Here is a 24,860-nt window from a genome sequence, read left to right as displayed (position 1 = left end):
GTCGCTTGCCATTTTAACACTCCACCCTGCTCTCTTGCCCACATGTCTGTCCTTGGCTTGCTGCATTGTTCCAGTGAAGCCCAACGCAAACTGGAGGAATAGCACCTCATCTTCCGACTAGGCACTTTACAGCCTTCCGGGCTGAATACTGAATTCAACAACTTTAGATCTTAAACTCCCTTCCCCCCATCCCCACTCTGTTTCTTCCCCCTCTGTTTTGTTTTTTTCAATAATTTTATATAGATTTTTCTTTTCCCACCTATTTCCATTATTTTTAAATCTACAACTAATACCTTGTCAGTCTTTCCACCCCACCCCCACTAGAGCTGTACCTTGAGTGTTCTGCTATCCATTCTTAATTAGCACTTTTCTTAGATAATATCACCACCTTCAACACCTCTTTGATCCTTTTGTCTGTGACATCTTTTGATTATCTGCTCCTATCACTGCTTGCTTGTCCCTACAACCACCCCACCCTCAACTTCTCTCCCCCCACCCCCCCACCTTAAACCAGCTTATATTTCACCCCTCTCCTAACTATACTCAGTTCTGTTGAAGGGTCATGTGGACTCGAAACGTTGACTCTTTTCTTCTCCACCGATGCTGCCAGACCTGCTGAGTTTTTCCAGGTAATTCTGTTTTTGTTTTGGATTTCCAGCATCCGCAGTAGTTTTTTGTTTTTATCTCTGAAGTATTTGCAGTCATTTTCAGCCCAAGTGCAGAGTGGATGATTCATCTCTGCCCCCTCCTAAGTCTACAGTATGACAGTTGCAGCCTTCAGCCAATTTGTTTTGCCCAGCGTAATATCAATAAACGGCTGAAGGCACTGGATACAGCCAAGTTTGTGGGCCCTGACAACATTCCAACTTTAGTATTGAAGGCAAGTGTACTTGTTGCACTCCTGGCCAAACTGTTCTAGTACACCTACAACGCTGGCATCTAACAGCAATGTGAAAAATTGCCAAGGTATCTCCTGCCACAAAAAGCATGTCAAATCCAACTTGGCCAGTTACTGCCTTATCACTCCACTCTAGATCATCAACAAAGGGACGGAAGGTGCAGTCGACAATGCTGTCAAATTACATTTATTCAGCAATAGCTGCTCACCAATGCTCAATTTGGGTTATGCCAGGCCACTCGGCTCCTGACCTTACATGAGTAAAAGAGCTGAATTCCAGAGGTGAGATGAGAGTGACACTCTTTGACATCATACAGAATTTGACTGTGTGTGGAATCGAGGACCCCATTTAAAAAAAATTGAAGTCAGTGGGAATCCAGAGGAAAACCCTCATGAGTTGTACCTCACATAAAAGAATATGGTTGTGGTTGTTGGAAGCCAGTCATCTCAGCTCCAGAATATTCCTGCAGGAGTTCCTTTGGATCATGTCCTAGGCCCACCTTAGCTGCTTCTATAACCTTCCCTTCACCATAAGGTCAGAGTGGGAATGTTTGCTGATTGTACAATGTTCAGCACCATTTAATGTGACATTTTGGGTCTAACCTGAGGTGCTTATTAGCTGTTAATAGTGCATTTCTGGGATTGAGCACCCCATTATTTATGTTACAATTTTCTTTTCTTCAGATGTGCTAAAGCAATTTTGACCCTCATTCTGGCAGTTTTAATCCTTCCATTGTATTGAGGCCTATGTCCAGTATCTGAATTGTTTTGAAATCTGCTATTCTTTGAGTTCGCTCTTCTTTGTGTCACCAAGGAATGTCTCATTTGTTCCGTGGAGGCTGAAGGAAATGGCTGTTGCCCCAGGGATTTTTTTCAAGTAGCAGACGTCATTCCCTCTCTGGGAACTGCACACAAGTTAGAGCCAGCAGCCTGTTCAAATGAGACCTTGGGGCAATACTCTAATTTAAATGCTAGCACTGATCCAGGGATCTCCAAGTTGTATTTTGTCAATCTTGTATTTATCTAATTTGTTAAAGCCCATCATATCTTCTTCCATGGAATGACCATCTGCATTCTGAAATCCATCAAATTCTGACTCTGCTTCATAGACGTTTAACTGATCATCTTTCTTGTTAATTTCCTCTAGGGCCCCTCATATTGTGTCCAAATGTTCATCAGAATCCAATTGAGAGGCATTCCATCTCTCAAAATACTTGACTTATTTTATTTCTAGTAGAAAGCGACAATATCAAGGCCATACCCTGTTTTTCCTTTGGCTGGTCGTAGCCTGTGTCTACGTATTCACTTCATTCTGCCATTGGTCATATGGTTCCAACTTCAAGAACATCAGAGGAGACTTTTACCTCTAGTTTACATTGTCTTCCTGTCATTTCCCACCTTGGTCATAATGATTTTAGTTTTATGTATGAAAAAGTTCATTGTTTGAACTGGCTCTATAAAAGCTCCAGGAGCATTATCTTGATTTCAAATTTGTACTTCTATCACTCAGTGGCACTGGATGTTTTGCAGGCTTTGTGATAGCATGATACATTTTAGAACACGGACAAGCTATCATTAATACCTTGTCTTCTGTAATAAGACAGCATACTGCATCAGCTTATTCTGTTGTTAAGAATATTGGCATTAAAACTTGTAAACTTAACAGTCTGTGTGAAACTTAATAGTCTGATAGATGGGATTTGTGCAAACTCCCTTTTACTCATTCTATTTGAGCCAATTATTTGACATTTTTATTTGTAAGTCTATAGAATTTGTTTCCTTAATGAAGCTCTTTTTCTCCATTTGTTTCCTGTTAGCCTCAACACCCCGCCTGGCACAAAAGTAAGATTATTTGGAACGGTTAAAATAAGGAATGGATTTCTGTTGTTGAATGATACCAACATTTTTGTCCTTGGTGGTGAAGTGGATCAACTTATCGAGAAGTGGGAGTTGCAAAGGGTGAGGAAACATGAATATTTTGAATTCAAATAACACTGCAAGATTTCAGTAAACCTATGACTAATTTTGCTGAAAAGTAGCAATTACGTAAGTTAAAAATTAAGCTAGGAATTGTCAAAATTCTGTGACTAAATGGATAAAAGACAAAATTACTTCATTCACACTTTTCTATGTTTTCCAAACAAATTATAATTGTATTTACAAAAATAATACGCTAATGGCTGATGGGTCTGTTTTATGTGCTGAGGAAAATGGAATTTGCTTTTGGTCCAAGATCTGTAAAGTTACTTCACTGAGAGCTCAAAAGCAATGCAGCCTGAAATTCCACTATTGAAATTTGAAATGGCTGGCGTGAGCATTCGACCCATTTCAGATCAGGTACCTGTTGGAATAATTATTTATTGCAGGCAAATATCTGGCCTAAGAAATAAGAAGCTACTATTTTGGGGCTCCAACCTGCTCAGTGGAAATCTGGTGGGACCTCAGCTTGTGCCTAAGCACCGCACCCCACCTCGCCCAACATGGATCTTCTCAATCTCAACTTTGTAATTAAGGGGAGATGTTGACAGAGGTTAGCTATTGTTCACATTTGGATGGAAAATTGGAGAGTGACCACTTATTGACTTTGCATGTTGAGGAATGGGGATTTGACACTACTTTTGGTAAGATCATTTGGTGTAGTTGGGGAGAAGGAAATTAAATGCTAAAATTTATAAGAACAGTGTGGTAGATGTGCAGTATGAACTTCTTTATGGTGCCTAAATTAATTAAATTCGTCCTTCAGTGGTTGAATATTTTAAAAATATTTTATAATTTGCATATTATTTTACCACAACTTGTTGCCACTGTAAAGATTTATAATGAATGTCTTTTATTGTTCGACTGTCCATTTTCTTGTCAAATGGTTCTCAAACTTCTGACATACCCTTTGACTTGGCAAATAATGTCATTCACTAATTAGAGAAAATGAATACATGTACTTGGTTTTCTTTTTTGTTTTATAATTTATTGAATGTTAAGTATAATCCTATTTTTGAACAAGTGTTCTTGCTTTTTCAGAGTTTGGCAAAATATAATAGAAGTAATATTGGAGCTGAAGGTGGACCACCTCCTTTTGTCCCTTTTGGGCAGGTATGACAAATTAAGCCTTGCCTCTCAGTGGATTATATGTTGTGAGAGAGAGAGATTGCATTTATATTGTCCCTTGCATGTCTTTTGAAGGTTCCAAAGTACTTTATAGCCAATGGATTCTTTTGATGTGTACTCACTGATGCGTTACAGGCATCCAATTATCCATTGTAAGGTCCCACAAAGCCAAACAAATTTAGCAGTTAATTTGTTTCGGTGGTGATAGTTGATGAGTAAACATTGACCAGGGCACCAGGAGAGCTTACTCTGAAAATGGTGTCATCTGAATAGGCAGACAGGACCTCAATTTGACATCTCATCAGCGCTGAAATCCTAGCTTAGGTTGTGTGCTCAAGTCCTGAAGTGAAGCTTAAACCCACAATCATTTTAGTCAGGCATCTGTGCTATCAGCTGGGCCAAGCTGACAAATGGAAGTTTATGTTCCTCTTTGCAACAAATGCAGAAAAGCATAGGAAGTAGGAGACGTAGACCATATGGCTCCTTGAGCCTACCCCTCTATTCAGTACGATCATGGCTGACCTTGGGCTTCAATTCCATCTTCTGCACCCTTGATTCCTTGAGATATCAAAGATCTACTACTCCAGTATTAAATGTACGCAATGGTGGACCACCCACAACCCTCTGAGATGGAGAATTCCAAAGATTCACAATTCTCTGAGCGAAGAAATTTCTCCTTAACTTATGGGAAATGTAGCTTAATGGTTATGTTACTGGATGAGAAATGCAGAGACCCAGACTAATGCTTCGGAGACTTGAGTTCAAATCTTACCACAGCATCTGAGGAAATTTACATCCATTTAATTAATAAACCTGGAATCAAGTCTCATTAACGATGCGAATGAACTTAGCCGATTATTATAAAAACCCATCTAGTTCACTAATGTCGTCCAGGGGAGGAAATCTGCTGTGCTTAGCCGATCTGGCAAATACGTTGCTCTTGACTGCCTTCTGAAATGGACTATCAAACCATTCAGTTGCGTTAAACCGTGACAGAAAAGCTGAATAAAAATAATTCTGGGTGGACCATCTGACATCGACTTGGTTATTGGAAATGACAAAGGCACCAGTTGGCCTAGTCCTGCTCACTAACATCTGGAGACATGCCAACATTGGAAGAACTGCCCCACAGACCAGGCAGGCAACAATCTGATTGTTGATCATTGAATCCCATTGAATGGTGCCTTACAGCCAATGTCCCAGACTCCTCATTACCATCCCAAAAAGGTCATCAGCAAAGTCAAAGAATCTAATGTGGAAGCTGGAACACTGGCATCTACCCATCTATGGAAGATTGCCTAGGTATGTCCTATCTACAAAAAGCAGGACAAATCCAATCCAGCCAATTATCACCCCATCAATCTACCCCCAGCCTTCCTCAAAATGATGGAAGGTGTTGTTGGCAGTGCTATCAACTGGACTTAACTCAGTGATAACCTGCTCACTTGTACTCAGTTTGGGTTCTGTCAAGGCCACTCAGCTCTAGATCTCATTACAGTCTTGGGCATGGATAAAAGAACTGAATTCCAGATGAGGTGAGAGTGGCTGTTCTTGTCATCAAGGCAACATTTGACCAAGTGTGGCATCAGGAAGCCCAAACAAAATTGAAGTTGGTGGGAATCAGTGGGACAGGATCCTGGTAAAATCACTCCACTAGTTGGAGTCATACAAAGGAAGATGGTTGTAGTTGTTGGTGATGAATCATCTCAATCCTGCGCGAGTTCCTCAGGGTAGTGTCCTCGGTTTGACCGGCTACAGTTTTTTATTCTTTCATGGAATGTGGGCATCGCTGACAAGGCCAGCATTTGTTGCCCGTCTGTAATTTCAGGGCAGCTGAGTCAACCACATTACTGTAGGTCTGAAGTCGTGTAGGTCAGATAAGGACAGTAAATTTCCTTCCCTAAAGGGCATTAATGGTTTCAAGGTCACCATTACTAAGCTTTTTAATCCCAGATTATTAATTGGATTTAGGTTCCACTGGATGCCGTGGTGGGATTTGAACTGTTGCCCCCAGATCATTTGCCTGGGCTTCTGCATTTCTAGAGCAATGACATTACCAGTATGCCCCCATCTCCCCAGCTGCTTCATCAATGACCTTTGCTCCATCATAAGCTCCGAAGTGGGGATATTTGCTGCCGAGTACGCAGTGTTCACTATCATTTTGAACTCCTCAGATACTGAAGCAAACCGTGTCCATATGCAACAAGATCTGGGCAGCATTCAGGCATGGGCTGGTAGGAGGGGAGGGAGGTGGTGACATAGTGGTATTGTCACTGGACTGCTATTTCAGAGACCCAAGGTAATCCCACCATGGCAGATTTGAATTTGAATTCAATAAAGATCTGGAATTATAAATCTGACAATGACCACAAAACCATTGCTGATTGTCATAAAAATCCACCCGGTTCACTAATGCCCTTTAGCGAAGGAAATCTGCTGCGCTTACCTGGTCTGGCCTACATGTGGCTCTGGGCCCACAGCAATGTGATTGACTCTTAATTGCCCTCTCAACAAGGGCAATTAGGGATGAGCAATAAATGCTGGCCTAGCCAGCGACACGAATATTAAAAAAAGTGGCCAGTAACATTTGTGCCCACAAGTGCCAGACAATGACCATCTCCACAAGAGAGAATCTAACCACCCATCCACAATGTTCAGTGGCATTATCATGGCTGAATCTCTCATCATCGTTATCTTGGGAGGGACTATCATGAACCAGAAACTTAACTGAACCAACCAGATAAATCGTGCCTCCAAGAGTAGGTCAGAGGCTGGGAATTCTGTTGCAAATAACTCCCCTCCTGACTCCCCAGAGCCTATTGACCATCTAAAAGGCAGAAGTCAGGAATGTGTTTGAACCATCGGCTGTCGTAAAATCTCATCTGTTCACTAATGCCTTTTAGCGAAGGAAATCTGCCATCCTTGGCTGGTTTGGGCAACATGTGACTCCAGACCCACAGCAAAATAACTCTTAAATACCCTCTGAAATGGACTAGCAAGCCACTCGGTTCTATCAAACCACTACTTAGTCTAAAAGGTATGAAACTTGACTGACCAGTCAACATCAACCTAGGCACTGGAAATGACAATTGCACACCCAGCTCTGTTGACCTTGCAAAGTCCTTCTCACTAACATCTGGGGGCTTGTGCCAAAATTGGGAGAGCTGTCTCACAGACTAGTCAAGCAACAGCATGACACAGTTATGTTCATAGAATCATCCTTACAGATAATATCCCAGACACCACCACCACCACCATCCCTGAGTATATCCTGTCCCATTGACAGGACAGACCCAGCAGAGGTAGCAACACAGTGGTATACAGCTGGAAGGGGGTTGCCCTGGGAGCCCTCAAGATCGACTCTGGGCCTCACAAAGTCACGTGGCATCAGGGCAAGGATACCTCCTTGCTTGTTATCACCAACTGCCCCCTCAGCTGATGAACCAGTACTCCTCCATGTTGAAGACGAGTTGGAAGAAGCACTGAGGATGGCAAGGACACAGAATGTACTCTGCATGGCAGTAGCCAGCTTGGTCCACAGGCTGGACTATCACTAAGAGTGACTTGGTAGTACCACTACTGACCAAGTTGGCCAAGTGCAAAAGGATGTGGCTGGTAGATTGTATCAGCGGCAGGTGGTGAGGGAACCAACATGAGGGATAAACCTACTTGACCTCATTCTCACCAATCTACCTGTTGGAGATGCATTTGTCCGTGATGGTATTGTAGGAGTGACCACTGCATAGTCCTTGTGGAGGCGAAGTCCCGTCTTCGCTTTGAGGATACCCTCCATCGTGTTGTGTGGCATGACCGTTAAATGGGATGGATTTCGAACAGATCTAGCAATTCGTAACTGGGCATCCATGAGGCGCTGTGGACCATCAGCTGCAGCAGAATTGTAGACAAACCCAATCTATAACCCCATGGCCTGGCATATCCCCCACTCAACCAATTACACCCAGCTGGGGGTATTGACCCTAGTTGAATGAAGAGTGCAGGAGGGCATGCCAGGAGCAGCTCCAGATATATCTAAAAATGAGGTGTGAGCCTGGTGAAGCTGCAACACAGGACTACTTGCGTGCCAAGCAACATAAGCAGCAAGTGATGGACAGAGCTAAGCACTTCCACAACCAACAGATCAGATCTAAGCTCTGCAGTCCTGCCACGTCCAGCCATGAACGATGGTGGAGAATTAAGCAACTAAATGGAGGAGGAGGCTCCACAAATATCCCCACCCTCAATGATGTGGAAGTGCAGCACATCAGTGCAAAAGACAAGGCTGAAGCATTTGTGGCCATCTTCAGCCAGAAGTGCTGAGTGGGTCCATCTTGGTCTCCTGTTGTGACCCCCAGCATAATAGATGCTTGTTTTAGGAGATTGCAAGAATGTTGCCAGGGTTTGAAAATTGCAGTTTTGAAGAAAGATTGGATAGGCTAGGGCTCTTTAGAACAAAAGAGGCTGAGGGGTGACCTAATTGAGGTGTACAAAATTATGAGGGGCCTAGATAAGATGGACAGGAAAGATCTGTTTCCCCTAGCTGAGGGGTCAATTACCAGGGGGCATAAATTTAATGTGATTGGTAGAAGGATTAGGGAAGACATGAGGAAAAGCCTTTTCACCCAGAGGGCGATGGGCATTCACTGCCTAAATTGGTAGTTGAGACTAAAATGCTCAACTCGTTTAAAAGCCACCTTGATATGCACCTGAAGTGCTGTAACCTGCAGTGCGATGGGCCAGGTGCTGGAAAGTGGGATTTAAAATAAGCAGCTAGCTGCTTTTTTCTCTTTATGGCCGATGCAGACACAATGGACTGAATGGCCTTTTCTGTGCTGTAACCTTTCTATGGTTCTTCAGCCAATTCGCTTCACTCCATGTGGTATCAAGAAATGGCTGAAGGCAGTGGATACAGCAAAGGCTATGGCCCCCAATGACATCCCGGCAATGGTACTGAAGACTTTTATGCTCCAGAGCTAGCCACGCCCCTAGCCAAACTGTTCCAGTACAGCTACAACACTGGCACCTACCTGGAAATGTGGAAAATAGCCGAAGTATGTCCTGTCCACAAAAACCAGGGCAAATCCAACCCGACCAATTACTGTCCCATCAGCCTCGTCTCGGTATTTGGCCAAGTGATGGAAGTTGTTTTCGACTGTTCTATCAAGCGGCACTTACTCAGCAATAATCTGCTCACTGATGCTCAGCTTGGGCCACTTAACTCCTGACCTCACTACAGCCTTGGTCCAAGTTAGGACAACGAGCTGAACTCCAGAGGTGAGATGAGCATCTGGCTTTGATATCAAGGCAGCATTTGACTGGATGTGGCATCAGGGAGCCCTCGCAAAACTGGAGTCAATGGGAATTGGTGAAAGCTCTCCTCTGGTTGGAGTCAAACCTAGCACAAAGATGGTTGTGGTTGTTGGAGATCTAGTATCTCAGTTCCAGGGCATCACTGTAGGAGTTCCTCAGGGTAGTCCCTTGGTGCATAATATTCAGGCTTGGCTGACAAGTGGCAAGTAACATTCATGTCACACAAGTGCCAGGCAATGTCCATCTCCAACAAGAGAGAATCTAACCATCTGCCTGTGACATTCAATAGCATTACCATTGCTTAATCCCCCACAGTCAACGTCCTGGGGGTTACCATTGACCAGAAACTAAACTCGACCAGCCATATAAATACTGTGGCTACAAGAGCGGGTGAGAGGCTGGGAATTCTACAGCAAGTGACTCACCACCTGACTACCCAAAGTCTTGCCACCATCTACAAGGCAAATGCCAGAAGTGTGATGGAGTACTCTCCAGTTGTCTGGATGAGTGCAGCTTCAAGAAGAAGAGGGCACTCAGTCGATTGAATGCTTCCATCAAGCTGAGTTAACTCCATGTTAAACTAAGTTATAACATTTATGCACTTCGAGCTGATCTATGTTCCATAAACATGAGGTTTTACCTTGTCTGGGTGATGCTGTTTAACTACAAAGCTGAAAAACATCAGTTTTTTCATTAAAGCTTCCATCTTGCTGAGGAGGCTTCAGGCCAATCCATATCCAACAACCTGCTCTCAAAATCCTGTTCACATTTTGACAGCTGTGACAAACTCACCACCGTATCTGAGACAATCTAGAACATTTAAACAAGCAACCCACAGCATTCCACAAAATAGTCAAATTGCCCTTTCTTCTGATATTAGTGGATCCTTTTTTTAAAAAAAAGTGCAGGATCCAGATCTGTATTTCTGCCAAAACTAACCCGTTTTTCTTGGGTCGTACCCTACCTAAGTACCATGTTTTGTTGAAATCATCCATTAGCTTTTGAGATGACCGATTCTTCTAAAATGGGGAGTGGCGAATGAGTCAACTTAAATCGCTGATGTGCCTTGGGACCCTGATTAAGCCGCGACATGCACACTTGTACATTACTTAGTTGAGAAGTTTAAACTTGCAGTTGCCTGTTTTACCCTGCACTGATGGCTGTGCACTGATGGCTGTGTGATTCCCTACGGCAGTGGGATCACACTGCCAGAACCATGCAGACTTGGGCTCTTTGCCCTACACTTATTTGCTTCGGGCTTTCCATCATAGGCATCAAGCCTGCTGAGTAGTGTAACTTGAGTAAATCAGCTGAAATGTCAAAACACAATGGCCACCACAACAATGTTTGCCCTACCCCTCCCAGCAATGTCCCCTCCAGCAGATCACCTGGCTCTGGCCCAGCTGATGTCGGAAGAGTTGTCATTGTCAGGGAGTGCGAGGGTGAGGCCGAGTAAGCATTGTTAGGGGTTGATGAGCACCGCCTGGGGATAATGGAATGAGGTTGAGCATTTTCAGGCCAAAAGGGAGGGAGGTTGAGTGTTTTCGAGGGGTGAGGGACTGGGTGAGCTCTGTTGGTGAGGAGAAACTGTGCAGTGTGGGGAGGCTGACAACTCCATTTCAAAAAAGTGCAAGTAATGAAATGAAGACACACCTTAAGGGTATGTCTTTAGTTCATGCTGAAAAGGGGTGTGGCTTCGCTGGAATTACACTTGCCAGTTGGCCTCCCCATTCTGTTTGTCACTGCATCCCTCCTGGAGCAGACACTGAAAGGTGCGATGGCTCGGGTGTAAAAATGGTAAGTGGGTAGGCTAAATCGCAGTTAGAGACGGACACCCTCACGACCGATGAGCAGAAGACCTGGGCTATTGTTTACTGACAAACAAATGGGACGAAAAAATTAACCTTGCTCACTTTTGGTGGCGGAGGTAACAACACTTGAAGCTTAAGCTCATCCAGGACAAAGCAGCCCACTTGATAGGTAGCCCATCCACCACCCATTCACTCCCTCCACCTCTGGTGCACAGTGGTAGTAGTATGTACCATCTACAAGATGCACTGCAGCAACTCGCCTGATCTCCTTTGACAGCACCTTTTTAAACCTTTTGACTTCCATCACCTAGAAGGACAAGGGCAACAGATGGATGGAAACATCACCACCTGCAGGTTTCCCCCTCCAAGCCCCACACTTTCCTGACTTGAAACGATATCCCCATTTCTTTACTGTTGCTGAGTCAAAATCCTGGAATTCCCTCCCCAAAAACACTGGGTGTACCTACACCAAATGCATTGCAGCGATTCAAGAAGGCAGTCGCCACCCCCTCCACCTTCTCGATGGCATTTGGTGATGGACAATAAATACTGGCCTTCCCAGTGACACGCATTCCAAGAACAAGTAAGAAAAAAATGTTTGACCCCTTTTCCTTGGGTTGTGACCACATATTCTCGATTCCCAGTTGGGGGAAATAATCTCTTCGCATCTGCCCTGTCCAGTCCAAACAGAATCTGCTATGTTTCAGTGAAATCGCCTCTCACCCTTCTAAACTCCAGAAAGTGTAAACCCAAGTTATTACTTCTGAATAAGGCTGAGGTCCAAGTTTTTTTTCTACACATAAAAAATATGAAAAGCTTTCAGTTATTTAGCGAGTTGCAGTTCACTCAAAATCTGCTTTGAAGCGGTGATTACAGATCATAAATTGGGTTCCATCACACATGCTACTTACTTTGGACTTAAAGCTTCATTTCCTTGTCTTCCTTTGTTCTCCCTTCCTTGGTTTTCTGGCCTTCCCCCTTAAAGGTGATGTCTCAGTTTTGGGTGTGGCCCTGAGAGTTGATAGCACTTTAGTAAATTATCCCTGTGACTATTCTTCACAATTTGTAACAGCATCTTTCAACTAGCGAGAAGCTTAATTAGCTATGTTCTTGTTCCTCGTGGCTATCCAGAAATCCATACTTGAAGTGCTTTTGTGCAGACTGTGGACAAGGACAGTATTAGGCCTGATTCTACAGGTCGAGTATCCTTTATCTGTAAATCCAAAAACCGAACACGTCCAAAAACTGCCCTTTCTTGTTTTGAACCCCATCGGCCTTTAGTGCAGGTAGCCTGTGACCTGAATCGATGTGAACCTCGCTGACCCCACCCAACCTTTACTATCCAGTGGTACACCTTACTTTTCTGGCCATTTTATTTATCGACTCTAGCTAGCCTAGGCTTAGGCCATTATAATGTAAGTAGGCCTATATGCATTATTCAAAACCAAAACTACCTGAAATCCGAAACATAATCGGCCTGGAGGGTTTCGGATCAAGGATACTCAACCTGTCATAAGCGCTCTGGTTGAATTGTTTGCTGTTACAGAAAGCATTTGGGGGTCAGTAGGAAGAATGGCCACTTAGACAACTGTTTGTGGACTTGTCTTCCTTATACCGGTAACCTGGTATAAGTTGCGATGGAAGAGAAAAATAAAATACATTAGAAAACAAAAATTAACTACCTTGCCCTATTAGCTGCACTTTGTTTCTAAAGGTTTGATGATTCTTGACTCTCATGATCGTTTTCAATTTATGCCCTATTGCAATCAATGGATCTGTTCAAGGGTGAGCAAGATGCTCAGTACCTGCTGCTTGCTGACAGACCTGTATAATTAAAAAAAAAAAGAATCTTGGCATATTTTTTCAACTTATTTTCCCGTAGTACATAATGAGTGCTTATAACAAAAATGCTCGATTCTCTTTTCCTTTGACGAATTTCTTTTTCAGCCACAGAAATATTTATGGCAGGAAAATATTTTGCTATGCATTATTTGATTGGCTTCATTCATCTTGTATTTATTGCAAATAACTTGCTTTTTTTTTCCAGAAATGTTTAACTCGTGACCAAGTTGATAGTCGAGACCTCGATAAGAGGAAAACCCTGCAGGTTGCCAGCACAAATAAAACTGGGGGCGATGATGAATTTGAAAAGCAAAGGACTGCTGCTATTGCAGAAATTAGCAAGAACAAGGAGGTAAAGTGTAATGTTCGAGGAGGATGAATATTTTTTGCAGTTGATTGAGTGATGAAATAAAGTAATTAGAAATTGTGCTTGAAAGGAACTGCAGATTCAAGCAGCTTTAAGATGCTGTTTAGGTGTATTTTGGGGAAGAAACTTTTTGTTGGAGAGCTCTACTTTTGTGTTATGAGCTTTTGGCTTACTTTGGAATATCAGTTGGAGCTTGAGTTGCTGGGTTGTCTTCTGTTGCATCCTTTTGCTGCAGTTATAGAGTCACAGGTCTACAGCGCAGAAAAAGGCCCTTCGGCCCATCGAGTCTGCGCCTGTCACACAGGTACCTAACTATTCTAATCCCATTTTCCAGCATTAGGCCCATAGCCTTTTATGCCATGGCATCGCAAGTGCACATTCAAATACTTAAATGTTATGAGGGTTTCTGCCTCTTCCACCCTTTCAGGCAGAGAGTTCCAGATTTTTCACCCTCTGGGTGAAAAAATTCTTCCTCACATCCCCTCTAAACCTCCTGCCCCTTACCTTAAATCTATGCCCCCTGGTTATTGATCACTCCACCAAGGGGAAAAGTTCCTTCCTGTCTACCCTATCTATGCCCTCATAATGTTATACGACTCAATCATGTTCCCCCCTCAATCTCCTCTGCTGCAAGGAAAATAACCCCAGTCTATCCAATCTCTCCTCATAACTAAAACTCTCCAGCCCAGGCAACATCCTGGTAAATCTCCTCTGCACTCTCTCTAGTGCAATCACTAGAGTCCTAGAATGCGGATTCCAGAACTGCACGCAGTACTCTAGCTGTGGCCTAACCAGTGTTTTATATTGTTTTGGTTCCTTTCACTTGACTGCAGCCCAGATCAATAACAAGTCTTTCCTCTTCATTTTGATTCTACTCATGAATACATTCGAAGTTTCAGGAGCTTGCTATAGTCCTTTCAGATTTCTGGTCTGACATGCTGGCCCACTTTGAGTTGTTTCCAGCCTGGACTTTGTTGCCTGCCAGAGTAATTACATCCAAATTTTCCTAGGCACTGGTTATCTGCTCTGAGTGGTCTATTTTTGGTTTTATTTTTGGTAAAAGGAAATATTTCAAAGAAAATCTCAAAGCCCCCATGAAGATATGCTCTGTTAGCATCAACACATGGGAGTCACTTGCCCAGGCATGACCAGAATGGTGATCCATCAACAAAGATGATGTCAAGACCCCCTAATCGACTCAAAATATCTGTTGTTAGATTACTCAGGGAGTCACCAAGTTGCTGTAGTGATATGCATGTTGCAGTCTGGAGCTATGAATAGTGATGATACAGGCTCCAACTTTCCCCTAATCACATGGCTGACCAGGAGTCTTTCCAGCTTTTACTGCCTGCCATTGGCATGAATTGGAAGGATTTGCAGATTGATAATCATGAATGCATCTTCCTTGGCGATCAAGCCCTGGGGTGGGACTCAAACCCGGAGCTTCTGACTCAGAGGAAGGGTGCTACCCACTGCACCACAAGACCACCACCAGAATGCCTGTATGGATGGCCAAGTGCTTTATTTCCTACGGAAAGCTGAGCGTGCTTTCTTTTCATCTGTTTTAATGGAATGTAATAGACAGAGGTTTACTTATTTCTCTAACCAGTAAGTATAGGAACAAATTTTATTCACCTTTGTACCTGCAGGAAAAGTGCAATTTATTTACCAGCATCCCAATCAAAAAACCTCTTGAGCACCTCAATTAAAACTTGTTTCCAAATGTTTCAGTAATCCTGTGCAATTCTACAAACCAACACATCTTGCCACCCCCAAACCCCAGCACTCGCTCCATTTGCAATAGTATACATTCAGATTCAGTACCAGCAATGCCACAGTGTAAACCAATTATCTCAGGTGTTGTTACCTAGCAAGATATTATAAGCATTGACTCCTCCTTTGAGTAAGAGAGCCATGGGTTCATTTCCCACTCAGGGGATTTGTTCACAGAGGGTGGGCTGGCATTCCAGTGCAGGATTGCAGAAGTGCTGTATTGCCAGAGCTGTCACCCTTAGGATGAAATGTTAAGTCAAGGCTGGTCAGTTGAATGTAAAAGTTTCCGTGGCACTATTTGAAATAGAGCACAAAAGTTCTCCTAATGTCCAGGCTTAAGTTTCTTTCAAATCATATTATCTGGTCATGTATCTCAAAGTTATTTGTGGGGACTTTGTAATATTGGCTACCATATTTGCCTATATCCCAAAAACAACTTGACATGGAAACAGTAATACAAGTTCAAGTGTCCTGAAATATTTCCAAGAGGTGTAAGGGGGGAAAAATTGAGATGAACAAGGGTGACCAAAAACTTGTTCAGAGTTGGGTTTTATTGCATGAGATGGTGAATTGACAGAGACATTTGCAGATGGATTTCCACCAGGTGGAGCCGATGCAGCTGAAGCCAAAGCTGCCCTCATAGGTCAAAGGGATGGTGGATGCGGAAGATATTGCAGTAAGAGGAACTGTTAAGTTTTTTTTGAGGCAGGTGCTTTTCAAGCTGGATGAGTTGATAGAGATCAGGGAGCAGGGAATATGTATGGATAGAAGAAATTTAAACACCAGGATTATAATAGCGACTGGACTCAAATGAAAAGTACCTCCTAAGCTGTGAGGCTGTTAAGGTTCTAAATAAAAGCAAGTTTGTTGTTTCTTTAGTATGTAGTAAAAAAGGCAAGTATTGTTAGAGTAATGTTCTGGTAGTGTTTTATTTGAACTCTTCTTAACTGGCAAAAGAACTAGCCGTGAAATGCAATTTTTTTTTTTTAACATGGCATGTTCAGATCTGGAATGCAAAACATGAAAAACTGATGGAAGCAATCCTAACTTTAATTAGTGAATTGAATACATACATGAAAAGGAAGCATTTGAAGAGCTGTGGGGAAAGGGCAGGGAATTAGAACTAAATGGGTAGCTCTTTCGAGGAGGAGGCAGTGACACAGTGGGCTGGATAGTGGCCCCCTGTCTTGTATCATTCTATTATTCTATAGGACAGATGGTGCAGAATTGGATATTGCTAAAATGTTGGCCAACATTGCACTGATAAGCAATAGTGTAAAGAAGATGAAAGGAATCTGAATGTGTTATTTCTATGTACCGAATACTTTAGCATGTACCAAACAGAAAATTAGCCTAAGGTCACCACAATTTTAAAAACAGCTCAGCCAACACCAAAATCTGATCCAGAACAGTCTTGATTATAAGCTTCATGACATGTGAAAAAGAGAAGTTATTCTGCAAGTGTGATTGAACATGGATATGTCCTAAGTTAGGAAGCAGCAATGCTTGTTTGGAAGGAAGTCTAGCGTATACAGTGCAGTTTCGCGGAAGTAATGCGTTTAGAAATTATTAACTAGAGATTTGAATGCCCTGAAGCCCTGAGATTTGTTGTTGGCAATGTAATTTTGTCCTGCAGAAAGTTTGTCATTTTGGAGTGCGCTGTCAAAATTTATTTAGGATCAATTACATCTATTTAACTGAGTATGTCTGCAAATTTGCACTATTATTAATGGTTTCATGAATGTTAGCTAAGATTTGTTCTATTTTACATAAACCAGGAATGAGTTTGAAAATACATTTAATTATCTACAGTTGTTAAGAAAAGTTTGTGTTGAACTTCTGGTATAAAGCTATGAATATGTCTGATACGTAACATGGATTTAGTACATATGGAATTTTAAAAATACCTCTTTTTCATATCGTGGCGGTGCCTGCAATTAAATGAATATAGTCAAAAATAATAGGTTTTTATATTTTGAATATCTTTTCTTGAAACCAAGGCAAAGATCTTTGGTGGAGGAAGCAATGTCCGGAGCAATTTGAATTCAAGTGGTCCAGGCAATAGGAGCAGGGATGCGTTCCAGAAGAACAGAGAAGAAAAGTGTGTAAGGGCAGATGGGAAACCTGAAGGAGTATATCGAGAATTGGTAAGCTTTTAGATTTTACCCAGAATTATGCAGTTGCTTTTATTTATCTTGTGCTTTGGCTGGCTCTTCACTTTTTTTTTGAACAGCCCTTCACATTTTGCTATGTATTCACGGTGGTAACATATTCTGTTGTCTGAATTCTGAGCCCCTTTTGGTGTACTTGGAAATTTTGCAATCAGTATCCATTGAGCAAGTACACAATTGTAAACTGCTAAAAAAAAAACTTCTAAATTGAAGGCAGGCACCATTCAAAAATATTTCTGACACTTTGCTGCCCGAGTGGAAATTTATGCAGTGAAGGTACTACTGTTCACCTCAGCACACTTAGGTGTGGAGCGAAATAATTAATCCAAATTCATATTTCCAAATGCTGTCCGGAGACCTCTGTAAAAGTGTATGTGTAGCTGGAACAGATGGGGTGGACTCGGTTTTTTGCCCCTTAGTGTTTCTCAGCTCTAACCATACAGATTCCACATTGTCGGAGCTAATATCTTTCCTCACCAATGCGTTAATTTCCTCTCTAACCAGCAATGCTACTCCGTTGCCTTTTCCCTTTTGTTTGTCCTTCCTAACTACTGAATATCCCTGGGTGTTCAGTTCCCATCCTCGGTCACCCAGCAGCCATGTCTCTGTAATCCCGACTATATCATACCAGTTTACATCTATTTGCGCGGTTAATTCATCCACTTTATTGCAAATGCTCCTCACATTAAGGCACAAAGCCTTAAGGCTTGTCTTTTTAACATTACTTGTCCCATTCCCACTATTTTTCACTGAGGCCCTGTTTGATTCTTGCCCTTGATTTCTCTGACTATCACTTTTCTTATTCCGTTTTCTGTCTTTTGTTCTTGTCTTTGACTCCCCTTCCTCTGACTCCTTGCAAAGGTTTCCATCCCCCTACCATTTTAGTTTAAACCCTCCCCAACCTTTAAGTTAGCAAATGCTCCCCCTAGGACATCAGTCCGGTCCTGCCTAGGTGTAACCCGTCCAGTTTGTACTGGTCCCACCTCCCCCAGGACTGGTCCCAATGCCCCAGGAATCTCAAACCCTCCCCATCACACCATCTCTTCAGCCACATATTCATCCAATATATCCTGCTATTTCTACTCTGACTGGCATGTGGCACTGGTCGTAATCCTGAGATCACTACCTTTTGAGGCCCTACTTTTCAACTTACTTCCTAACTCCCTATACTTTCCTTTTAGGACCTCATCCCTTTTTTTACCTAGGTCGTTTGTACCAATGTGTACCACGACCACTGGCTGTTCACCCTCCCCCTTCAGAATGTCCTCTAACCGCTCTGAGACATCCTTGACCCTAGCACCATGGAGGCAGCAAACTGTTGTCTCGTTTGCGGCCACAGAAACGCCTATCTATTCCCCTTACAATTGAATCCCTTCTAACTATTGTATTCCCACACTTTTTACTCCTCTCCTGTGCAGTAGAGCCAACTATGGTGCAACGAATTTGGCTGTTGCTGCTTTCCTGAGAGGCCATTTCCCTCAACAGTACCCAAAGCGGTATATCTGTTTTGCAGGGGAATAGCCACAAGAGATTCCTGCATTGCCTGCCTAGCCCTCCTTCTTTGCCTGGTGGTCACCCATTCCCTTCCTGCCTGTGGACTCTTAGCCTGCGGCGTGACCACCTCTCTATACGTGCTATCCATGATACTCTCCGCCTCACGGATGTTCCACAGTGTCCCCAGCTGCCGCTCCAGCTCCAAAACCCGGGCTTCCAGGAGCTGCAGCTGGAGACACTTCCCGCACACATGCTGGCCCCAGGCACTGGAAATGTGCCCGGCTTCCCACATTGAGCAGGAGGAGCACGCTATGGTTTTGAGCTGCCATGACTTACCCCTTTAAATTAAATTAAACCTTTTGGAAAATACTTAATATCAATTACTCTGGGGCCCTTCTTCCCTGCTCCTTGTTGTTAGAATATAGCCCCTACAAACGATGAACCACAAAATAAGACCTTAATAACTATAAGCAATAAAAGTAGTAAATGCTTACCCAGCTGTACTCACGGTACACAGAGGATCACCTCCTTCCCTCCTCACCGAACTCCCTCAGTCACCCCTGCTGTCCCAGCTCCCCTTCAACAGCCGGCTCCTCTCGCGCTCCCCTTCAACCGCCGGCTCCTCTCGCGCTCCCCTTCAACCGCCGGCTCCTCTCGCGCTCCCCTTCAACCGCCGGCTCCTCTCGCGCTCCCCTTCAACCGCCGGCTCCTCTCGCGCTCCCCTTCAACCGCCGGCTCCTCTCGCGCTCCCCTTCAACCGCCGGCTCCTCTCGCGCTCCCCTTCAACCGCCGGCTCCTCTCGCGCTCCCCTTCAACCGCCGGCTCCTCTCGCGCTCCCCTTCAACCGCCGGCTCCTCTCGCGCTCCCCTTCAACCGCCGGCTCCTCTCGCGCTCCCCTTCAACCGCCGGCTCCTCTCGCGCTCCCCTTCAACCGCCGGCTCCTCTCGCGCTCCCCTTCAACCGCCGGCTCCTCTCGCGCTCCCCTTCAACCGCCGGCTCCTCTCGCGCTCCCCTTCAACCGCCGGCTCCTCTCGCGCTCCCCTTCAACCGCCGGCTCCTCTCGCGCTCCCCTTCAACCGCCGGCTCCTCTCGCGCTCCCCTTCAACCGCCGGCTCCTCTCGCGCTCCCCTTCAACCGCCGGCTCCTCTCGCGCTCCCCTTCAACCGCCGGCTCCTCTCGCGCTCCCCTTCAACCGCCGGCTCCTCATATCTTGTTTAGTAAATGTTTTATTCTTCTGTTAAAAGTTCATCAGCTGACTCCTGTGAGTCTGTTCAGTAGCTACTCTTCAATTATCTGAACAAACAAGTTATAAGTTAGGATCTGTCAATCTGGGTTCCACTCTGGCATCAGACTTGTCCAGGGGCAACCTCAGCTGGGATCATAACATTGTGCAATATTTAGCAAATATCCCTACTTCTGTCCTTTTTGATGGAAGGATGCAGCTGAAGATGGATGGGCCGAGGAACTTATGCAGTTATGTCCTGGAGCTGAGGCGATTGACCTCCAGCAATGGCAATCATCTTCCTTTGTGCTAGATATGACTCCGACTGCAGAGTTTTACCCCTGATTCCCATTGACTTCAGTTTTATTAGGGCTCCTTGATGCCATACTCGGTGAAATACTGCCTTGATGTCAAGGGCAGTTGCTCTCATCTCACCTTGAGGGTTCAGCTCTTTTCCACATTTGAACCAAGGCTGTAATGAGGTGAGGAACTGAGTGACCATGGTTGAATCTAAACTGAGCGTCAGTGAACAAGTTATTGCTAAGCAAGTGCCACTTGATAGCACTATTGGTGACCCATTCCATCACTTCTTCACTCATGATCGAGAATAGACTGATGGGGCGGTAATTGGCTGGGTTTGATTTGTCCTGCTTTTTGTGTACAGGACATACCTGGACAATATTCCACCTTGACGGGTAGATGCCAGTGTTGTAGCTGTACTGGAACAACTTGGTTAGGGTTGTGGCAAGTTCTGGACAACAAATCTTCAGTACTATTGCCAAAATATTGTCAGGGCCCATAGCGTCTGTCGTATCCAGTGCCTTCAGCTATTCCTTGATATTGCGTGGAGTGAATCGAATTGGCTGAAGACTGGCAATTGTGATGCTGGCGACCTCCAGTGGTGGCTAAGATGGATCATCTACTTGGCACTTCTGGCTGAAGATTGTTGCGAATGCTTCAGTCTTATTTTTTGCACTGATGTGCAGGTCCTCTCCATCATTGAGGGGGGGGATATTTGTGGAGCCGCTGACTCCAGTGAGTTGTTTAATTGGCCACCACCATTCACGACTGGATGTGGCAGGACTGCAGAGCTTAGATCTGGCCCATTGGTTGTGGAATTGCTTAGCTCTGTGTATCGCATGCTGCTTACACTGTTTGGCACGCAGGTAGTCCTGAGTTGTAATTTCACCAAGTTGTCACCTCATTTTTAGATATGCCTGGTGCTGCTCCTGACATGCCCTCCTGAACTCTTCATTCAACCAGGGTTGATCCCCTGCTTTGGTGGTTATGGTAGACTGGGGAATATGCTAGGCCAGGAGGTTACAGATTGTGATTCAGTACAATCCTGCTGCTGATGGTCCACAGAGCCTAGTAGCTGCCCAGCCTTGAGTTGCTAGCTGTGCTCGAAATCTTTCCCACTTAGCATGGTGGTGATGCCACACAACATGATGGAAGGCATCCCCAATGTGAAGATGGGATTTCGTCTCCACAAGGACTGTGCGGTGGCCACTCATCTTGATACTGTCATGGACAGATGCATCTGCAGCAGGTAGATTGGAGAGGATTAGGTCAAGTATGTTTTTCCCTCTTGTTGGTTTTCCTCACCACCTGCCACAGACCCAGTTTAGCAGCTATGTCCTTTAGGGCTCTGCTAATTCAGTCAGTAGTGGTGCTTCCAAGCCACTCTTTGTGATGGGCAATGAAGTCAGCCACCCGGTATACAATCTGTGCCCTTGCCACCCTTGGTGCTTCCTCCAAGTGGTGTTCAACATGGAGGAGGACTGATTCATTAGCTGAACGGGGACGGTATGTGGTAATTAGCAGGAAGTTTCCTTGCCAATGTTTGACCTAATGTCATGAGACTTCATGTGGTCCGGAGTCAATGTTGAAGAGTTCAGGGCGAGCCCCAGGGCAACCCACTCCCAACTTTATACTACTGTGCTGTCACCTCTGCTGGGTCTGTCAAGCCAGTGGGACAGGACATACCCAGGGATGGTGATGGTGGTGTGTGGAATGTTATCTGTGAGGTACGATTCCGTGAGTATGACTGTCAGGCTGTTGCTTGTCTTGTCTGCGGGACAGTTATCCCAAATTTGGCACCAGCCCTTGGATGTTAGTAAGGCGAACTTTGCAGGGTCGACAAACTGAGATTGCCATTATCATTTCCTGTGCCCAAGTTGATGCTGAGTTTGCTGATGCTGAGGCCAGGTTTCATTTCTTAGTTGTTTGACACAACTGAGTGGCTTGCTAGGCCATTTCAGACGGCATTTAAGAGTCAACCATTCTGCTGTGGTGCTGGAGTCACATGTAGGCCAGACCAGATGAGGGTTTTTATGACAATTGACAATAGTTTGATGGACATCATCAGACTTCTAATTCCAGATTTTTATTGAATCCAAATTCTACCATCTGCCGAGGTGGGATTTGAACCTGGGTCCCCAGAGCTGTACCCTCGGTCTCTGGATTACTAATCCAGTGGCAATAGCACTGCCTCCATTCATGTTTATTTGTTTTCCGACTCACCCCTAGTCTCAGGATTCTCTCACTCCCTCACTTCACATTCACTCCTACTCACTCACTCTTGCTCTCGCACTCTGATATTCAGAACAAAAGCAATCATTGGCCAAGTAGCCTGTCATTTGGCATGGTCTGTGCGCCAGATTGACTGCTTTGGACACTGACCATCCAGGTTGACAGGTTATTCGACCAATGAGCCCAGGCTCTGGGGTTTTGCACCTTGTGCACACAGTTTACCCAGGCCCTATTGCCCTTACCACAGTCCATTTCCTGCTGAAACACTATTCCATGCCTTTGTTGCTTCCAAGCACAGCTACTTCCATGTATTTTTTGGGCTAACCTAACTTTACCCCTTTGTAAGCATCAGTTCATCCAAAATTCTGCTGCTTGTGACTTATCTTACGAAGCCATTACTTTTGCCTTCACTGACCTATGTTGGCTTCCAGTATCTTAAATATTAAGTGCTTGTGTTTAAATCCCTCATGGCTGTGCCCTTTGACTTATCTTTATAATCTCCTTCAAATTCTTACAAACTGAGCTGACCCCCTGCCCCTCCCTAAATACTCCTCCTCTCAGTCCAGCGTCTTGTAAAATTCCCCTCCCTTCCTCCCCAAACTTCAGCGACTCTGTCTACAGAAACTCAAGATCACTACTCTGGAATCTCTGCTCCAAATGCCCCCAAAGGTAGCCAATCCTTCAAACCCACCTCCTTGAATAAGCTTCCTAAAATCGCCTTCCTTGGCTCAGTGTCTTTTTTGATTCCATATCAGTGAAGTAGTTTGAGACAATTTTTAATAAGTTTTTCTACATTGAAGATGTAGTATGAATACAGGTTCTTGTTCTGTCCTTCTTTCACCTTTCCATAATCATGTAAGCTAAGGTGTCACCTTGTTTGAGAAAACAAAATTGACATCCTCTTCCAATGATTTTGACACCTTGGCTCCCCAACTTCAGTCAATTCTGTTTGAACATTGGTCATTCACAGAAGAAATTCTTCTGTAATTAAGTACACTGAGTAACTTTCAGTGGTGATGCTACTTTCAACATTCATACATCTGAAAGTATTTCATGGAGCCCTGTTTTCTTATTTCTCTCTAATATTGCAGCTTTATTTTTGGTGTCTTTGTGGTCATTAATTTCATTGCTGTTTGTGGGAAATTTAATATGTGCAAATTGGCTGTTACATTTCCTACATTGCAACACTGTTTCAAAAGTTCTTAGATTGTAAAGAGATTTGGGATGACCTGAGGTTGTGAATATTGCTACATAATTGCAAGTTTTTCTTTCTTTGTACAGCTTGACTAATGTTTTTTATGTGGTCTTGTAATTTCCTGTCATAAAATGTTACAGAATAGAAACTCACCATTCTGCCCGATTGTATTTTTCTCCAACGAACCATCGATAACGACTGGACGGTTTCTGGGCAAATTTATTTTTGGGGGAAATTGGTTAATCCATTATTCCTCAATTTCTTAGAGTCTGAATACGCTTGGACTCATGAGACAAAACCTCTCTGTTGGCTAGTGAGATGGGAATGTGTAAATACTCATGCTGTTGCTATGGGACGGTGATTAGAGAATTAGAAATGAAGCACATTGGAGCAGAGCAAAGCTTGTTTTGTCAAAGCAAAATACTGTACATGCTCAAAATCATCTGAAATCAAAACAAAAATGTTGGAAGTGCTCAGCAGGCCTGGTAGGATCTGTGGAGAGAGAAACAGTGTTCATGTTTCAGGTCGGATACCTGTCTCAGATTGTGATGAAAGGTCATTGACCTGAAACATTAACTCTCTTTCTCTCTCCACAGGTGCTGCCTGGCCTGCTGACATTGTCAGCCCTTCCTGCTTTTATTTTTACTTTATTTTGTATCTGGCTGTACAACTGACATCTCTGACCCTGGGTGACAACTCATTAAGGAAAATAATTTATCCCCCAGATTGAAGTACATATGTTGCCTTTGTTGTCAGCAGTGTAGTAGTAAAGTGGAGACTGTCCATCTTTGAATGTTGCTCTTTCAGTATATTGTGGAAACAGTTTGGGGAGGCAGTACAAAACATTCTTGAGATTTCAGGATACCAAACTGTTTTTCGGGATCAGAGAAATCAAGTCCCTGGTGCAGTTGACCATTCTGATTGTGCATTATAAGTTGTGGAACAACAACGATAACTTGTACTTATATATCGTGTCTTTAATGAAACACCCCAAGATGCTATATAAATACAAAGTCCTGCATACCTGTTGCTAACTGTGTGGAAATGCCATCGGTATTTTTTCGTTGTTCAAGTTTCCCTAGCTTAATTCTATAGCCAAGGATATAGTTCTGGCTTTGTTGCTCTCGAGTGTTGTTAAAAGCA

At 43.9% G+C, this 24,860-nt stretch overlaps 1 protein-coding gene across 6 annotated transcripts in view; it reads left to right on the top strand.

The window, feature by feature from the left end:
- The window catches only part of tdrd3 (tudor domain containing 3), a 152,900-nt gene that overhangs the window by 32,068 nt on the left and 95,972 nt on the right, over nucleotides 1-24,860 (top strand). For all 6 annotated transcript variants that reach the window (XR_013577131.1, XR_013577132.1, XR_013577133.1 and 3 more), the window contains exons 5-8: nucleotides 2,716-2,857; nucleotides 3,917-3,988; nucleotides 13,169-13,315; nucleotides 17,104-17,250. Coding sequence is in view for 3 of the 6 variants with exons in the window: in XM_078545865.1 (XP_078401991.1) it covers nucleotides 2,716-2,857; nucleotides 3,917-3,988; nucleotides 13,169-13,315; nucleotides 17,104-17,250 (508 nt within the window). In the remaining 3 variants the exon portion in view is untranslated. The remainder of the gene's footprint in view (nucleotides 1-2,715; nucleotides 2,858-3,916; nucleotides 3,989-13,168; nucleotides 13,316-17,103; nucleotides 17,251-24,860) is intronic.

Source organism: Cetorhinus maximus, chromosome 7, assembly GCF_964194155.1.
Source record: "Cetorhinus maximus chromosome 7, sCetMax3.hap1.1, whole genome shotgun sequence".
Classification (NCBI taxonomy): domain Eukaryota; kingdom Metazoa; phylum Chordata; class Chondrichthyes; order Lamniformes; family Cetorhinidae; genus Cetorhinus; species Cetorhinus maximus.
Note: the sequence above shows the minus strand (reverse complement) of the source record. Positions and strands in the feature narration are given on the sequence as shown.